At 37.3% G+C, this 19,353-nt stretch overlaps 1 protein-coding gene across 1 annotated transcript in view; it reads left to right on the forward strand.

Moving 5' to 3' along the window:
- Positions 1-13,655, forward strand: part of LOC123240689 (zinc finger protein OZF-like) — a gene marked incomplete at its 3' end in the record, with an annotated part of 28,438 nt that extends 14,783 nt beyond the window's left edge. The window contains exons 4-7 of the mRNA XM_044668409.1: positions 9,889-9,984; positions 11,833-12,083; positions 12,690-12,857; positions 13,026-13,655. Of these exons, the coding sequence (XP_044524344.1) occupies positions 9,889-9,984; positions 11,833-12,083; positions 12,690-12,857; positions 13,026-13,655 (1,145 nt within the window). The remainder of the gene's footprint in view (positions 1-9,888; positions 9,985-11,832; positions 12,084-12,689; positions 12,858-13,025) is intronic.
- Between the last annotated feature and the right edge of the window lie 5,698 nt (positions 13,656-19,353).

Genomic DNA, 19,353 nt, shown 5'->3' on the forward strand with positions numbered 1-19,353 from the left:
TATGCCAGGAGCTAGCCATACCCTTTTAACAGAGTCCATGATGCCTTGGGTACCAAAATGACCATTTTTATGAATAGATTGATAAATTTGGTGATAAAAATTTCTAGGGAGCAGGGGTTTTCCTTCAGAGGACACCCATACTCCATTCATTTGTTTACCCTTAAAGTTCTCCTTCCATTTTTTCACTTCCTTCTCATTATAGGAAAGTGAAAAATTTAAGTCATCAGTGGTTGTCAATGTTAAAATCAATTCAGGCCCTTCTATGGCTGCTAGCTTTGCAGCAGTATCTGCCCGGTCATTTCCCCTAGAGACAGGGTAAGTGCCACCGGTATGGACAGAGCAGTGAACTACAGCTAGGGCTTCAGGTAGCTGGAGAGCAGAAAGAACTTCATTAATAATTTTTGCATTAGCTATAGATTTTCCAGCTGAGGTTAAAAATCTTCTCTGAAGCCATAACACACCTCTCTTGGAGCAGAATCTCATCAATCCCACTAGGATTGGTTGCTCTCCTTGACCTTTGTGCTCTTTGGCACTGGGCAGGTTAACTTTGTTAAGTACTGTACAGTGCTCTTTTTTGTTCACTTCTACTGGAATCAGACTCAGTCATTAATCAAATTCCCATAACATTCATGAATTCATGGCAGGTTTCCATAGTCTAAAGATTTGGGGTTTGAATAGTTATTTGGGCTAATAGATACTGTAAACTTATCCTTCAAGATCAAAAACATTAATACTGATTCCATGTACTTCAAGTACTAAAAAGGTTAGGAAAAAAGAAAAAGTCAAATATCCTATTGCAAATATGAAATAAATAATTATAAACCATAATTTCATAGTTCACGTGCCACATGACAATGTGTTAGCCAAGCAGAGGCAGAACACAAAGGTTTCTCAATCAAAAATGAGATTTTATTTCTCTTTTAACTTGGCCACAATCCACAGTGTGAGTGTACATGATCTTTACACCAGGTAAAAGCCTTTTCAAAAACAGTAGTGGAGCTGAGCCCAGGGCTCACAGGCTTATGGAGGTTTCCTTTCCTCTAATCTGTACTATATCTATGTTAGCTTTAAAAAGTTCAAAGTCTATAGCAAGTAGACAGTGAGAAGAAAAAAGATTTCTGACCTTCAGAGCTGGTTTGACTTGTCTCCTCGGGCTAAAGCCCCCCCCCCCGAAACAGATGTTACAGGTCAAGTAGCCCCTTGAAATCCTTTTAGTTGATGTTAAGATCCACAGGAATCCAGGAAGAGAAACAGTTGGGAAAATCCCAATAATAGAGGTAGTTTCAATCCCAAGAGGCCAAGAGCACCTTCCAAGCCCGAGGTCCAGGAAAGAGTCCTCCAGAGAGAGCAACTCTCACTCTCCCCCGTCTCTTTCCCTCCTCCTTCCTCAGACAAATTAGGCAACTAACTGAGGAAAAACAAAATGGCAAAGATATTAACACAGCAAGATACAACTAAAAAAAAAACACAATGTAACTGAGCAAGAAAACATAAATGAGGCTGAAGGGGGAATACCAATATTGCGAATAAGAGACCACACGGGTCTACAAGCAGATGTTGGTATAGTCCAAATCAAAACACATAAGCTGTTTACAGCTGCAGACTTGGAAAGTCTGAAGAAAAGAATGCCTTCGTGGTTTTCTGAACCTGTAAAATGTTTGAAAGAATTCAAAGAAGCAATTGGGCTTTATGATCCAAATTTCCAGGATGCTGAAATTCTTCTCACTGAATTATTTTCAACTAGAGAAAAGCAACAATTTATTGAAGAGACTAGGAACAATGCAAATTTAGCATCATGGCCACAGGAAGGAACAGACTTAGAGTTGTCTAATAATGCAAATCTACATTATCTAAGAAAGGCCAGAGAGGATTTATTATAGGCAGTGAAAAGTTTTTCAGAAAGAACAGATACTTGGGGACAATTTGAGAACTTGAGGCAGGAGAGTAGGGAACATCCATTAAAGTTCCTTGATAGAGTGATCAAAGTAGCAGAGGATGTGCTTGGCTTTGAAAATTTAAATGAACAAAATCTCCAACACATAAGGAGACAATTTGTGAAAGGCAGTAATACCCATATTAGATCATATTTTAAACTTCAATGCCCAGACTGGGAAATGCTAAGTCTGGAAGATTTAAGAATAACTACAACTTACATATTTGCAGATCATAAAGAAATCTTAAATGAAAAGGATGAAATAATAAAACAGCTTAAAACCAAGCTCAAGGAGGCAAATAGCACAATTAAACAAAAAGAAATTGAGGAAATAAAAAATCTAGCTGCTTTGCAAACATACAGACCCATAAGAAATTGCACATAAAACAATCAAAAGAGAAATGTACCCAACTGTTTCCTATATGGAAACTTGGGACACATAATTTGTGACTGTTATTTAAAGGCACAATTAGTACAAGGTAACAACAAAAGGGGGTCCTGGAAAAGCAACAACACAAAGTATAGCAACAACAATATACAAATACAAAATGTTGCAATTGTAATAGCAAACATTTATTACAAGCCCCAAATTTAGAAACCATGGAAAAATTCATCCAACAAGGAGCGAAACACATTAGGGAAAACATGCAGCACACACATAGCTTGGAGGAAATGAAGAGAACCATCAGGCAACAACAAAGAGGAGTCAAGGAGAAAGATGTAAGTATTCATGCAATAGTACATAAAAAAGAACACACACACAATTCAAAACTATCTGTTGACCTTGTGTAAATAAATGAGAGTCCATGATTGAAAAGAAATGCAAAATGTGTAAATAATTAGTCACAATGCATAAACATTGAAATGCATGAACCTAAACAGAAAAACCAAAAATTTTTCTGCTTAACACCAGAGTATAAGAAATAACATAATTGTTGTACAGTGTATATAATTGATGTAAAAAAATTGTACATATATATATTTAACATAGGTTTGCATATAGTAGTTATAGGGTTTGTAAATACTGTATCATACCTTGTACATAGGGTATAAAACAAAGAATGTCTAGGATAGATAGGGAAGTTAGTATAACTTAGAGAAACAGTTTAGCAAGTAGTTTAAGGAGTTACTAAATATTTAGTTTAGATTAGCACATAGGGTGACCATAAGATTTGAAACTAGAGTAGCAGAATAGTTATCTTTAAAGGAAGTTATATGTAACAGCATTAGCTGGAAATTATGTTAATGGAAATGTTATAGTTAAATTGGTTTTGCATAATGACAGAGTAAAATAGGAAATTGTATCAGTATTAGATTGCATAGCTAGAAGATAGAAATATTAGTGATTATTGATTTTTGTTATGCTGTTGTATTACAAAAATTGTTATTATTGCCTGTATTCATTTTGTAAACCCCAATTCCTAACCCAAACTTTTCCTAGAAAACATCTTAGCTTAGGGTAGATAGTTAGGAATCTAGAATAACATTGTGTAGATAAGGTTTTTTATTATTTGGGGGGTTAATTTAGCAAATAGCATAGGATAAATAAGGGTAAATAAAATAATTGACATCACTGAGCTGGTTAGCTCATTGGATAAAAGGGGACGATATTGTGGGGACATTGCACAGACAGGGTTTGGAATTTTGAAGCAAAGAAATTGCCTATCTGCCAGTGGCTTGCCCAACCAGTGTCTGAGGCCACATTTTGAACCCAGGACCTCCTGTCTCTAGGTCTGGCTCTCAATCCACTTAGCTAGCCAGCTACCCCTAGGTGAGATCAGGGTTTAGAGGGCAGCAAGAGAGTCCCTCATGGGAGCTAACACCTCAGTCTCCCCCTTTGCCCCCAACCCCACACACAACCAGGAAGCACCCCCTGGGTTAGTTTACTGTCCTTTTGAACAGGCTGCTCCCTGCTCTGCGCTGTGCATGAACAGACTGATTCCTGCACTGTGCTGTATTGAGCCCAGCAGAAGCTAAAAGCCTGAATCAGCTTCCCATGTGTTAGGCGCTAAGTAAGGTGCAGGGAGTCAGGGGCTGGGAAGGATTAGGAATTCCTGCTGGGTCCCAGAGCCACTTGGGATTCATGTGGTTTTTTGGTGCAGCTGAGCCTAGGCCTGTCTGTGCAAACCTCAAGGCTTGGGCTCTATCCTACAACACCCCAACCTTATCTAAGCTAAAAAATGGGTGTGGGGGGACCATGAGGGGAAGAGTTCTTACTGATCTGTGTGGCCAGATTCCAAGGGAAGCCTGGGGCTAAGAAACAAAGGGAACAGCCAATCTATCTCAGGAAAGGTGTGTCTGGTGGAGCAAGCTGGCATGGCTTTGCAAAAGTCACCCTATTTTATACAAGTTCTAATTTCCTATAAAGTTTATTAATAATCACTTAAAATAGAAAAAGCATAGATTTAAAGTCTTTTTTTTAACTCTTAAGTCTGACCACGTGTAGCTCATCTTGCAGGATTATGCTTCCCTCCTACCTGCCTTCTCAGGGAAGTAGAGAGATTGAAGTGGGGTCCACCCACACCCTTTTATTTACATTTATGGACGCAGAGCTGGCATGTAAAAAATGGGATGAACTGGGTCAGCAGTTCAGGAGGAGGAATGGATGAAATTCCCTCTTCACACCCTATTACAACTGGATAAATGTAACCAAAATTAAACAAAAAAAGGAGTAAAGAAAGTGAATGAAATATTAGAAAAATTACATTTAGATATGTATAGAAAATTTAATGGACTGAAAAAGGAATATACCTTCTTTTGAGTAGAACATAGAACAAAAGAAAAATTAACCATATTCCAGGTCATAAAAAGTGTACAACCAAATGCAAAAAAAAGCATAAATAATAACATGAGACCTGTTCAGATCATAATGCAATAAAAAGTATACTCAATGAGAGTTAATGGAAAGACAAATTAAAAATTTATTGGAAACTGAGTCTTATTCTTCAAAAGAGGTAACTTAAGCAAATCATGGAAATAATTTTATTTTTATTTTACTTTAAAAATGCATTTAATGGGGGCAGCTGGGTAGCTCAGTGGAGTGAGAGTCAGGCCTAGAGACAGGAGGTCCTAGCTTCAAACCCGGCCTCAGCCACTTCCCAGCTGTGTGACCCTGGGCAAGTCACTTGACCCCCATTGCCCACCCTTACCAATCTTCCATCTATAAGACAATACACCAAAGTACAAGGGCTTAAAAAATAAATAAATAAATAAAGTGATATTATGTTTAAAAAAAATGCATTTAATTAATTAATTTAGAGTATTTTCCCATCATTACATGATTCATGTTCTTTCCCTACCATTCACCATCCCATCACCCATAGCCAATGAGCAATTCCATTGGGTTTTACATGTATCAACAATGTTTTTTAATCAAGAGAATTGACAATGTGGAGACAGCATATCCAAAGTTATGGCAAATAGCCAAATCAGTGCTTAGGGGAAATTTTATATCTCTGAATGCTTATATCGATTAGGTAGAGAAAAAGAAGAGAAATGTGTACTCCCCCGATTTCTAAAGTAACTAAGGGTTCTCCACTGTCATTGGGCTTCACTGGCACTAAGGGTAATAAAGAATCCTCAGTATTTTGTGTACACTTGTCATTGATTCTTTGTTGCGTATGGTCTTTTGTCTCTAAACCCAAACTTCCTATAGCACCATTAGGCAAGTTCAGTTTAGAATCAGGATTACAGAAAGCAGGCTTAAAGAGCATACTCTCATTGAGAGCTTGTAAGTCATTGTCACTATTGCAAATTCCATGTTGGCTTTCATTAAGGGCTTCAGAAATGGAAATTTGATTTGTTCTATCTTCCACTCTTTTTTTTTTTTTTTTAAACCCTTGTACTTCGGTGTATTGTCTCATAGGTGGAAGATTGGTAAGGGTGGGCAATGGGGGTCAAATGACTTGCCCAGGGTCACACAGCTGGGAAGTGGCTGAGCCAGGTTTGAACCTAGGACTTCCCATCTCTAGGCCTGACTCTCACTCCACTGAGCTACCCAGCTGCCCCATTATCTTCCACTCTTTAAAGAATTGTCAAGCCTCAAATCAGCAATCTCTCCTTCAGTAGTCTCTGGGATTGTATGATAGTTAGATTGTGTTCCCTTCAACACTTCAGGTTCAGTTACTGATTCATAAGCTGACTGTTGTTCCCTATTTTGCCCTACTGTTTTTGTGACTGACATTAGATGATTTTTATTTTTATCAATCACAGTAACAGTCTCGATGTTATGTTCAGCCACACTGATTGTAGAAGAAAGCAACTGTTCCCTATCTCTTCCCCAAAGTTTAGGATGAAATTCTATAGCTAACGGGTTGAGAAAGGTGGATTTTGACTTTCCTACACAGCTGCTATCATCTTTTAAATCAGTGGGTTGTTTCTTTAAAATCAAGTTCTTGCCAACCTCTAGACTTTTTTGCTCTTTAACCTCTGTGACCTTGTGTCTAAAGCAATTGCATGGGAAAGAACTGTTGCATCTAATTCTAAATCCATTTGCAAATTTTCTTGATGTGATTCTTTGCAATGGTTTGATTCATGCTTCCCACCCCATGTGTGTGATATGGAATGAGAGAGCTGATCCCTTATATAATCATCCTCCTGAATGCCAAAGATTTCTTTGCACATTTGCATTATGTCTTCCCATTGCTCATTATCTACCACAGACCTATGTGTATCCTCTGTGTAGATTACTTTAGACACCTTTTCTATTTTGCCTTGATTTCTCATTTTGCTTCCCACAATTCTCTTAGACTCTGCCACACCCAAATTACACTGATTGATAGGTTTTAAATTAGAAATCTCGATTCATAATGATTTTTTCGGTTTCGTGCCCATTTGTATATATCTCTCCATATCATCTAACGAAGGTGTTTGACTGTACTTTTTGCATGTGTGATTGCAGCAAGTATCCATATGTTTTTCTTGATTATATCTATTTGATTCATTATTTCTAGCCCACTTTGAATTATAAAATGTTTTCCTATTATCTCTTTGATTATTGGGTTTTGAAAAATCAATTTGTTGCTTATATCTACAAAAACGAATCACGTGCCCGATCTTCCCACACAAGTAGCATCGGGGTACTGATTTTGATTTTGGGGTGCTGTTGGCAGGTTGTCTAAACTGGTTTCTACTCGTTTGAAGAGCAAAATTCTTCACCTCTTCGATTTCTTTCTCCCGTCTCAACTTTTTAAATTGCCTCTTCAAGTCTGCTATGATCTCATCTTTCTCATTGTCAGATTGCCTAGCCATTCTCACTTCTTTCTGTTTGGAATCATGTATATATGCTGCATGATTCATAATATCCTCCAGTGGTAATGATTCCCACTGTGGACAACTTTGGCCTGAAGTAATTTTGTATCGGGATTGAGGTTCCCTTTACAAATTGTCTCCTTATATGATCGATCGTATCCTGGGAATGAGTATCTCTAAGTCCTAATATCATTTCAGCAGCTTCAATAACTCTGTCTAGAAAACTGCTCGGGTGCTCTTCTTCCCCTTGCCTCAGTTTCTCAAATTTTTGCCATGCATTTGGCCTTTTTGCAAAATTTCTCATTGCTTCGATAAGATCAGCCCTGCATCTTAACAAGTATCTCATGTTGGCGTGTTGAGTGAAATCTAGATCTTGATGTACTAACGGCCATGATTCTAAATTTGGGTTCGTTCTAGTTTCGGTCAGGAATTTTTCCTTTTCCGAGGGAGTGTAAAATTCCCCCCAAAGAAATTCGGCATTGTCGAAACTAGGGTTAAAAAGTGTGAACACCCGCTTTAATTCTTTTAAACTGTTATAAGGTTTTTCGTAGAATCTGGGAAAACGGCGTTTTAAAACCTCCATATCACTAGGAGTGAATGCCTTGTATGTTTTGACATGCACCACCCCCTCTCCAGGTTGCACAATAGTCCTGTCTACTATTGGTAGGACAGAGACCACTGCATTCTGTATTGGTTGATCTTTCTCTGTTTCCTTTTTCTCAAAAAAATTTGATTCTATGATTTCAAGTTGTAAGATGGTATGTTTATCGAGTTCATTCCCTTCACATAATTGCCTCAACACTTGGAACAGTAGTTTTATGTTCTCACCTAGTTCTTTGTTATCATTTTCTTGTTTTGAATCAGATGCCTTATAATAGTTAAACAGATGAGTCAGGACCGCTTTTAAAATTGCCAAAAAATGCCATAGAGCCAGAACAATTGCCACTGCTGTTGGAATGAAGCATATGCATTCAGCTAAAGTGAATGCAAACCATTTATAATAGTCGTAGATTTCAATTAATTGTTGTATCATGTTTGATACTTTTACCAGCCAAAATGCACACATTCCCTGCATAAAAGACCAAATAAGCAGTGATAGACTGCTTAATATAAAAATCAATCTTGTGCAATTCATTTTCTTTTTCTTTTTTTCAGAAGATAGGTTTCGTATGACTTGGCTTGCCAGAATGTTAATGTGGGTAATTTGAGGAAAGGTGGGGTATCAGGGAAATTGAAAGGAGGATGTTGGAGACTTGCTAAGTGGGTAATCTCGGTTTCAGTTAGGCTGGGATTAAAGGAGATTCAAGGTATAATAGGACTGAAGTCAGAGGTATAACACAGAAGGGAAACAGAGATCTTCAGGGAGAAGAGAAATTAAACTAAACAGACAAACACAGCAGGCTTACAGACTGGGACTTAGACTCAAACACAAGCTGAGGGAAATAGACTAGACTGAAATTAACAAACAGGCTTTAGTTAATTTCACAGGAAGGGACCTGTTTTGAAGTAACACCTTCCTTCAAGATGGATGCCCAGCTTCCCTCTAAGCCCAGAGTATGTTGTCTCTTTCCCTCTTCTTCCCACTTGATAACTAACAGACAAATTACACTAATAGGGCTATTGATACACAAAAGGGTTTATTTTGGTTGAAAGATGTTTGTTAGGAAGGTGGATCAAAGGAAAGCCCTATCCGTTGTCTCAGGAACCTCAGGTGGGGGAAGGGAAGTAAAGATGGAGTCTGAGAAAGGACCTGCCTTTAAACTCAGCTTTACAAAATGCTATTTCTATCTAAAGGGAATAAATGATGATTTGACTAACTATAACTAATGCTGTCAATTAGATAACTCTTCACAGACTTAACTCCTCTCTAATTACTCTCCTTATTAACTCTACAGACACATAAGATAAGGGAGGGAAAGCAGGGGTGGTATTAGGAAAGGAAGATATAAAGGATTTATCTAAAATAATAATTTCTTAAGTAAATATATCAAAGCTAGGCTAAATTTCAATATTAAAGTTAGGTAATCAAAGCAGCTCGCTCATTGACTACCTCCCTCTACGGAAGATCCAGTCAACTGCCTCTTTCCCTCAAGATTCCAAAACCTAACAGCTTTTGGAACTCAGCCAAAGCTAGAAAAAACTATATGACCCCAATTCTGTATACTACAGCATGCAACTAAAATAACTACAAAAAGAACAAATTAATAATATTCAAGAACAGAAAAAATTGGAAATCCAAAAAATCAACTGAGAAATTAATAAAATTGAAAATAAGAGAACTATTAAACTAATAAGTAAGACTGGGAATTGGTTTTCTGAAGGAAAAAACCAACAAAATGAATAAAGCATTGGTTAATTTCACTTAAAAAAAGGAAAGAAGAGTATGAAATTACCAATACTAAAGTCGAAAAGGGCAAATTCACTTATAATGAAGAAGAAATTAAAGCATTAGGAGCTATTATATGACAATAAATCTGACAATGTAAGTGAAATGGATGAATATTTACAAAAATATAAATTGCAGAGATTAACAAAAGAGAAAATAGAAAATTTAAATAAGCCTATCTCAGAAAAAGAAATTGAAGAAGCTATCAACACACCAGAGAATCTCTTAATGGAAAAGGAGTAGGCAAGCAAGGCCTACAGGATAGTTTCTGCTGTATTTTATTTTCTCTCTTAATCCCTTCCTTCTTTTTTATGTCTAGGGCTTCCAATTCGTAGAGAAGATTTTATCTCCTGTTTTCAGCAAGGGGAAGCACCATGGCTGCTAGAGCGAAAAGGCCCAAGGAGCTCCTGTCCAGGTGAGTGAAATGAAAACAGGTGGATAAAGGCTGTTATCCCAATAGACTTGTATCTGTTGTAGTAAACAAAGTGCTAGACTTGGAGGCTGAAAGACCAGCACTAAATCTTGCTATTCATTTCCTGAGAGATGCATGATGTACTCAGTGTACAGTATGACACATGATACATGTTAGATCCTGAAATAACATGAATATTTTTTATTTAGAATATTTTCCCATGGTTACGTGATTTATGTTCTTTCCCTCCCCCATAGCTGACACTTAATTCTACTAGATTTTACATGTATCATTGATCAAGACTTATTTCCATATTTTTGATAGAATAACATGAATATTAAGTATATCTGCACTAAATGGCATAATATCTTTGCAACTGTAGAGAAAAGAAGAAAACCTATTGTCCGGGGGAAAAAAGACCCCTACCCCATTATACTTGATTGGATTTTAGTGATAGTGATAGGTTTAAGATAATCAATATAGTGATTCTAAAGTGATTAGTATAATTCCATTATAATCTTTATACTTAGTAGAATTCATGATTTTTATCAGGATCTCTGACTAGAGCATAAAAACTGCTTCTAAGGGAATTTTCAACCCCTCCCTAAGTCATACTTCCCTTCTATCATGAGATGCTGATCATCTGAGTTTCAGGTACTGAAATGCTGCATCATGTCCTGCTATGGTGCAAGTATGCACACCATTTCCTATTTGGAAATAACCATATTTCTCAACTTGATCAGATGAGCCCTGAGGTAATGGTGTTCAGTATTTCTTAATAAGGGTATTGTCTTGTGATTTGACCTTTAGACTAATATGGGTTTTCCTAAATGAACTCATCTATCAGCTGTGTACTTGGATAACAGTTTCTAGAAAAGATCTACATGATGCTGTGTCTTAAGTCATAATCCTTGTTTGGAAATATTCATTTTGTATATAAACCAGGTCTCTGTTGCCTGGCTTGGTCTCTCTCTGGGTTCCAACTATGTAACATGTGCGAGATTCTAGGTTTATCTAGGAGACTTGGCCCCCTTCCAATAAACTCTAAAATTCTACCTTGACTTGGAGAAATTTGGCTTTTTTACTTTGTTTACCTAAATTGCCTATATCAGAGTGGTGGGATAAAAATTTCCATGACACTATATTATGTCTTCTAAAGTTAAATAGAATCATCCAATATTAGATTAGCAGTTTTGGTTATTTTGTATTATTAAGTTAGTAGAGTGTATTTAAGCTTTAATGCTTTCTTAATTGATGGCTTTGAGAATTACTACATGAGAGTTAAAAAGAATGAAGGTGTTTCTCTGTTTAGCATATAAAATTTACCAAGAATGATCATGTGATGGTACCTCCAAAACGATGAGAACAAAATATCTGAAACGTTACCTGAGATTGATAAAATTATAAGAATAATCATCAAGTGATTTTTAAAGTAAAGTTAGAAAGGGCAATGGAGAAAGACTGTCTAATACTGTGGACAGAGCATGCTTAGACACAGGGTATGAGTTGTAGTCTGCCTGCAAGGAAATTGTTTAGGTCACAACTCCATTGTTTACTCATGACATGAGTTGTGAAGTATGATAAAAATCTTGGGTCTGCCTCTTTCACTGTTCCATTGTGAGTTTCCATTGTTATTGTATGTGAAAATCTTTCTAAAATCATCCATCTTGCAGTCATGACCAAATGATGTGTCCAAAGACTGGTTTGGCTTGTTTAAGTTTGAAAACTCCTTTTTGTTAGGGGAAATAGAATAAAAGTCACTTTACTTTGTGCCATCAGAGATAAGAATTTATGTTTACATGTGTGTACTTATCTTCCTTTTGTTTTTATGTCATGTTTTATTTTTTTCAGATGCAGAAACTAATTTTGAAGTGAGGAAGATATCAACCAAGCTGAGCCATTTTGTGGAAGGATCTGACCCCCAAAGATACATGAATGAAGGATTCTCTGGCTTCATTTTGAGAGAAATCTGTGACTCTAATATCAAGGGAAATAGAAATCCAAAGAGTGACTCTGAATTTGATGAAACTGCAGAGAAATTCAGCCAATATTCAGACCTAAATCAATACACCAAATTGGCTTCAGGAAAGGATTGTTGTCAGGTTAGTAAATACAGCAAAGGCTTTCTTGAAAAAATAGGACTTGTTCAGTCACTAGAGAAAACTCCTGAAATTCTCATTTATCTTGGTAACCTTGGGAGAGAGGCCTTTGACTCTACTTTAGACCTCATTAGACATCCAAAAACTAAACATGTAGAGATGGTTTTGGGGAATAATAAAGATGGGACACCTTTAAGTCAGAACTCTGAGCTTAGTTCACATCAAATAATCCATTGTGGAGAGAAACCTTATGAATGTAAACAGTGTGGAAAGGCTTTCACACTGAAGAGTGATCTTTTTGTACATCAGAGAATCCACACTGGAGAGAGAACTTATGAATGTAAACTGTGTGGAAAGACTTTAACTCGAAGTTACAACCTTGCTGTACATCAGAGAATCCACACTGGAGAGAAACCTTATCAATGTAAACAATGTGGAAAGGCTTTTACAATAAGAAGGTACCTTGCTACACATCAGAGAATTCACACTGGAGAGAAACCTTACAAATGTAATCACTGTGGAAAGACTTTCCCAGAGAGGTACGTTCTTGCCATACATCAGAGAATCCACACTAGAGACAGACCTTATAAATGTAAACAATGTGGAAAGGCTTTTACAATAAGAAGATGTCTTGCCATACATCAGAGAATCCACACTGGAGAGAAACCTTATGAATGTAAACACTGTGGAAAGGCTTTCATACAGAGGGGCCATCTTGCCGCACATCAAAGAATCCACACTGGAGAGAAACCTTATGAATGTAAACAATGTGGAAAGGCTTTCACTTGGAGTGGTGATCTTGCTGCACATCAGAGAATCCACACTGGAGAGAGAACTTATGAATGTAAACTGTGTGGAAAGACTTTCACTCGAAGTTACAATTTTGCTGCACATCAGAGAATCCACACTGGAGCGAGACCTTATGAATGTAAACAATGTGGAAAGGCTTTTACTCAGAGGAGCGGTCTTGCTGTACATCAGAGAATCCACACTGGAGAGAAACCTTATGAATGTAAACAGTGTGGAAAGGCTTTCACTCAGAGCAGTGGTCTTGCTGTACATCAGAGAATCCACACTAGAGAGAAACCTCATGAATGTCAACAATGTGGAAAGGCTTTCACACAAAGGAACAAACTTGTTTCACATCAGAGAATTCACACTGGAGAGAAACTTTATGAATGTAAATACTGTGGAAAAGCTTTCACTTGGAGTAGCCGTCTTGCTGCACATCAGAGAATTCACAATGGAGAGAAACCTTATAAATGTAAACAGTGTGGAAAGATTTTCATTCATAGTTACAGACTTACTGCACATCAGAGAATCCATACTGGAGAGAAACCTTATGAATGTAAACAATGTGGAAAGGCTTTTACTCAAAAGAGCGGTCTTGCTGTACATCAGAGAATCCACACTGGAGAGAAACCTTATGAATGTAAACAGTGTGGAAAGGCTTTCACACAGAAGAGCAGTATTGCTGCACATGAGAGAATCCATACTGGAGAGAAACCTTATGAATGTAAACAATGTGGAAAGGCTTTCACTCAGAGCAGTGGTCTTGCTGCACATCAGAGAATCCACACTGGAGAGAAACCTTATCAGTGTAAACACTGTGGAAAGGCTTTCACACAGAAGAGCAGTATTGCTGCACATCTGAGAATCCACACTGGAGAGAAACCTTATGAATGTAAACACTGTGGAAAGGCTTTCACAAAGAAGAGCAGTATTGCTGCACATCAGAGAATCCACACTGGAGAAAAACCTCATGAATGTAAATAGTGTGGAGGGGCTTTCACAGATAGGATTTATCTGGCTAAATAGCAGAGTATCCACACTGTAGGGAAACTTTATGGATGTAATGAGTTCAGATTGATTTTCACATGAAACTTCATAGTTGCTTCATGTCCCAAAATCTTCACTGGAGGGAAACTTCAAGAGTAGGGAGGCAGCGCTTACAGTTGACACTTTTAGATTGTTTAACATAAGAGGATCTACACTAGAGAGAAACTTTGGGAATATGATCAATGTGGTAAGGCCTTCAGGAACAATCATCTCTTATTCTCAACCTAGAATTCCTTTAGGATGCAAATCTTATTACTGTCATGAATGAAGAAAGACTTTGAAATGGAGAATTCAGAGCTTGTTCAGTATGAGAAAATGTCTTCTGAATACAATAGTTCCAGATGGATTCCCTGTAGGAAGACTTTCAGCCAGAGATCATCTCTTCATATCAGTGGATTTATAGTGCAGAAAAAGCTAATGACTGTGCTCAAGTTGTATGTGTTTTTCTCAGGAGGATGGTAATCACTATTATTTAGAGAAATGCAAATTATAATAAGTCTGAGGGAGCACTCCAAATCTATTAAATTGACTCATGCCAGAAAAAGAAAGTGACAAAAATCGGAGGACATGCCAGAAAATTGAGATACTAATGAAGTATTGGGCGAGTTGTGAACTGATTCATGCAAGAGCATTTTTAAACCATGTCCAAAGGGTATTAGAAAAAGGAAAAGGACTATAAAGATTAAAGAAAAAAACAGTTAAAGCTGTTCTTTTAAGGGTAATAAAAGAAATAGAAAGTAAGAGGAAAGTCATCAATGGGAAGTGGCTGAGCAAATTGTTGCATATTATTGTAATGGAATACTCCTGTTTTGTAATTAATGAGAAGGAAAAGCTCAGAAAAACCTGGAAATACTTGAGAATTGATGCAGAACTACGAGGACACTGTACATTGTGACTACAATATTGTATGCGGAATGTAGCCCCCAATAGTGAGTGTGAACTCATTTTGCAACGTCTCTGGGAAACCATGATCTGGCCAGTCAGTCACACAGTCTAGGTATCACATGAGTTCCCCAAAACTCCTCCTTTCCACCTCTCCACACAGAAACTGAATATTCTTCTAAGAAGTTACTGATGCAGGAATTCTTTGAGAAGCTTGGTTAGATGGTTACGTATTTACCTGTAATTTATTAACTTATAGAAAACTCTGTCTAAGCTTCAATTAGGTAAACTAAGTTATTATAGTAAGATTGTAAATCATAAGTAACTATTGTCCCTTAGTCTACATAACTTTCGCTGTAAAATACTAGCTGTGATCAATCCCTTGGTCTACATCACTTTTGCTGTAAAATACTAGCTGTGATCAATAAACCTTGCCACTGATTGCTACCAGCTTCATTGGCCCTCCTGATGAGTCATCCTTCTCCCCACATCTCATTCTCCTTACCCCTTTAGGACCCCTCTGGCAGCAGAATAACTGTTAATTGAGGTATTCTCAATAATATAGGCATCTAAAGCAATCCCAAAGGTCACATTATAAAAAATTTCATCCATTTCCAGAGAAAGAACTAATGGAGTCTGAATCCAGACCAAAGAAAAAATTTTTCCCTCAAAAAACTTTATGTTTGTTTGAGTTTAGCTTCCCAGAAGGTTCAATATGGAAAATTATTTTCTAGGATTGCACATGCAAATCTATGAGATTGCTTAACAGCTCTTGGGCATTGGTGAGAAAATCTAAGACTAATTTTTTTTAATGTTGGATATCATTTTTATACGTAATTGTGAAAAATAAAATATGAAATGATGGGTAAGAGTTGTATGATCAGTAATGAATAATATCTTTTTTGGAATGAAGAGGTATACAGGGAAAAATTACAGGAAAGGCTTCAGCTAGAGCTTATGGTTGACTAAACACTGGATGTGTTATGGTGAAGATAAGATTTAATATCTCCAATTTACTAGGAAAGGCCTTTTGCTGTAGCACAGTCTTCATAGACTCTTTCAGAGGAGCCCTCATGAAATACCCCAAGTTTCATACTGTGCATAAAATACTACAACGATAAGGACTTTTCCTCTGGCATCCTAATGCTTGACATTATTTGTCACTATTTCACAGCATTTATCTGTTTCAGCTTTTTTAGCCATTCTCTAGTTAATTGGCACTCAGTTGTTCCCAATTTTTGCTGACACATGTAGATCTTAACAAACAAAGAAAATAAGAGTGCATGAGGAAGATGCAGAAGGAATATGAGATCTGATCCCCACTGTTCAGTCCATTATATCCAAGATTTCAGGGTCATGATGCACAGTCTGAGGTTGTCAGGGTAAAGCGAAACAGAACACAACTCCACAAGCAAGAGGAAAGGCACTTTCTTTTCTAAGAACAATAGGGAAGGAGACACATTTTTTACTTATGGGAATCTCATGCCCCTATTGAGAAACCATATTATACTCGGGGAAATAGACCCCTATTCTTTATTGCTTAAAATCTGAATACTACCACAGTAAAATATTTCTATAAGGTGAACAAAGTCCTAATTATTTCTCCCTCTGGAAATTATTTCCCCTTAAATCAGAATCATCATAATTGAGAAGGGGATAAAAATTTCACTTAGTCTTATAGCTTACAAAGTAAGTATGAGATTTAAGCAGATATGGAGGGCCATCAAACCCCCTCTGAATGACAGAGTCTCAGATGGGGTCCTAGAACCGCATAGTGAAATTCTAGAAAGGATGGTTCCCCCCCCCCCCACTAAAGATTCCCCTGCATGACTCTTCTTTTATTAACATTCCTTAGTGGAATTATTATAACCAATACTCTATCCAGCCCTAGGGAGATAGAGAAGATTAGTAATGGCTATCATTAGAGCCCTTACAGGCCCTCTATAAATTTCTAGGAAAGCCCCACCTTTATATATAATATAGAAATTCCCCTAGAGTCCCCCCATGACAAACCAGCAAATAAAGAGTTAAAAAACTTTAAAACTTCCCAGCAAGGCCACAACCAAGAATTTCACAATTCCCACACAAATGCCTGAAACTGCTTTCAAACTTCCCTGATCTTTCACAGGGAAGGCAAGGATGAAAAATTAAAGCAGGCTTCCTCTGGAGTGTTCTTGTCAAACCCCGAAGCTTAAAGAACAGAACAAACTCTTTAAAAAATATTGAAAAATGAAAGGATATATTGAAATAATATTTGGGTCAGTGTTAGGGTTATTGTATCTTTGAAATCTGAAATTGTGTGTTTGTGTAATTAACTAGCCAAGAAATCTCTTACTGATTAATTATACAATTTAATAAAAAAATAATCATGCTTAAATCTGATTTGTTAAAAGATAATTGACCATTCTTTACAGCTGGAATGCATGCCATATACCTTGCAGATGGGTAGGGAAGTAATTTACAGCCCAGTTAATCTGTAATGAAGTTTTCTTGCCAAAGCTTTGCATCTTTTGTTTAATAATAAAATAAGATAATAATGGAATGGCAATCAAATAATTTTGTGATTCAGTAAAGTTAATGTATGACTTGATTCATTATCTACAAGAAAAAATTGTATGTTGAGTATGGAAATTCATGCCACCATTTATGTAATCTTTAGAGAAGGATATAAAAATTAAAAAGATAGCAGAAGGCTCAGAGAACAGCCTCTGCAAGTTTACTGAGTTTCTGGCGGTTCTCTTTCCATCTCAAGCTGCTTAATTGTCCCACCCCCAAGATATACCTAGATTTCCAGAGCAGGTTTGTTTGGACTGAATATTCAAGAGAGAGGGTCACTAGGAATTGAATAAATAATTCCAAATGATTTTTTAGCAATTCATTTACAAAATACAGGAGACAGTGAAAATAAAGAAAATCTAAGAGAGGATAGAGTAAGATAACTAACTTAACACACTAAGTAATTTGCTCTGGCCCCTGGCTCAACCCAGGTCAGGTTAATTACTCCTCAGCCAGAGAAGCCTCAGCCTTGAGCTGAGGACCAAAGGCTGAAGGTCTGGGGATGAATAAAGAAGGGCTTCAGTCATAAAGCCTCTCTTAAGAGGAGAGTCCCTTCAGAACAATCCAAGAAGGAGTCAGTCCTTTTCACTCACCATGTGGCAGTTCAAAGGGAGAGATTTAAGAACTGTCTCACCAAGTCTAAGGTCTCAGGTCTAGCAAGCAAAGTCTCACTCCAACTCCAAAGAACGAACAAGAACTGTCTCACAGGAAGCTGTCTCTCCCTTTTAAAGGCACTTCTTTTGTGTCACTTCCTGTGCACTTTATGTGTACCAATCACAACAAAGGATTTGCTTAGAACTGCCCAGGGGGCAGTCAATTCTGATTCATCTTGCACATGGGTCACAGGCCTCCCCTACTTGAGAATTAAGTGGTAGTGTTTACACTTTTAGTGATTTAATCTAAAAATGGGCAGGGTGAGATTAATCTCATCTTCACGATTTGAGCCCCATTCAATTTAAGGATTCAGAAATCAGTCATGTGAAATATTAGAAATATATCCATAAGTTTGGTCCATGAACACGTTGCTCATTAATCATCTTTTGAATACATCCTTAGTATCCTCACAATTCATTTACATCTGGAACCATTCAAAACATGATTTTTTTCAAATGGGGATTTTTTAAATCTTTATGAAAATTTAGTTTCTAATCTAGCAATACCCAGATTGTATGAGAAGCTGCTTTTCTATAGCATATCTTTACAAGGGTTTGCCAAATTTCACCTTTTCATAAACAATATATTGACTTTGAAACCTGAAACAAAACTATCAAATTACCTTACACAGAATTATCTGTTACATTTTTAATCACATCTAAAACCCTGTATAAGATGATCTAATATGAACATTCTAGTACAGCAGCAATAACAATAACAATAGGGGCAACTAGGTGCTTGCTGGATTGAGAGATAGGCGTAGAAGAGTTGAGAGATTCTAGGAACAAATCTGGCCTCAGAAACTTCCCAGCTATGACCCTCCCAAGTCACTTAGCCCCACTGCCTAGCCCCGTGTTGGCAAAGTCATGGTATGGTGCCCCTGTGGTATGGAGAGGGCTGCTCCATTTCCCCTCTCCACAACTCCTGAGGACATTTTTTCCATGCTCCATCCCTACATACAGGCCCCCCAAAGCAAGCACTTCCTCCCTTGGCTCTCTGGGGGGCTGTGGGGGGCTCACAGGCAGCTTGGAGTTGAAGTTTGAGCATGTGATCTTGTAAACATTCACCCATGCTGGTCTCGCCCTTAACACTCTTCTGCCTTGGAACCAATTATATTGATTCCAAGAAGCAAGGTAATGACTTAAGAGATTATAATGATAGCAATAACCAGGATTAATATTTATAGTGTTTGCCATAAACCACATAGGCTATTAAGCCTTTTGATGCTACTCTTTCCATATTACCCTTCAGACACGTGAAATCCCACGGCTAGTAAGTTACAGACTGGCCGAATCACTGTATTTCCCAGCATTATAATTCTTCCTCAAAACATAACACTTGA

This window comes from Gracilinanus agilis, chromosome 3 (genome assembly GCF_016433145.1).
Source record: "Gracilinanus agilis isolate LMUSP501 chromosome 3, AgileGrace, whole genome shotgun sequence".
NCBI classification, from domain to species: Eukaryota; Metazoa; Chordata; class Mammalia; order Didelphimorphia; family Didelphidae; genus Gracilinanus; species Gracilinanus agilis.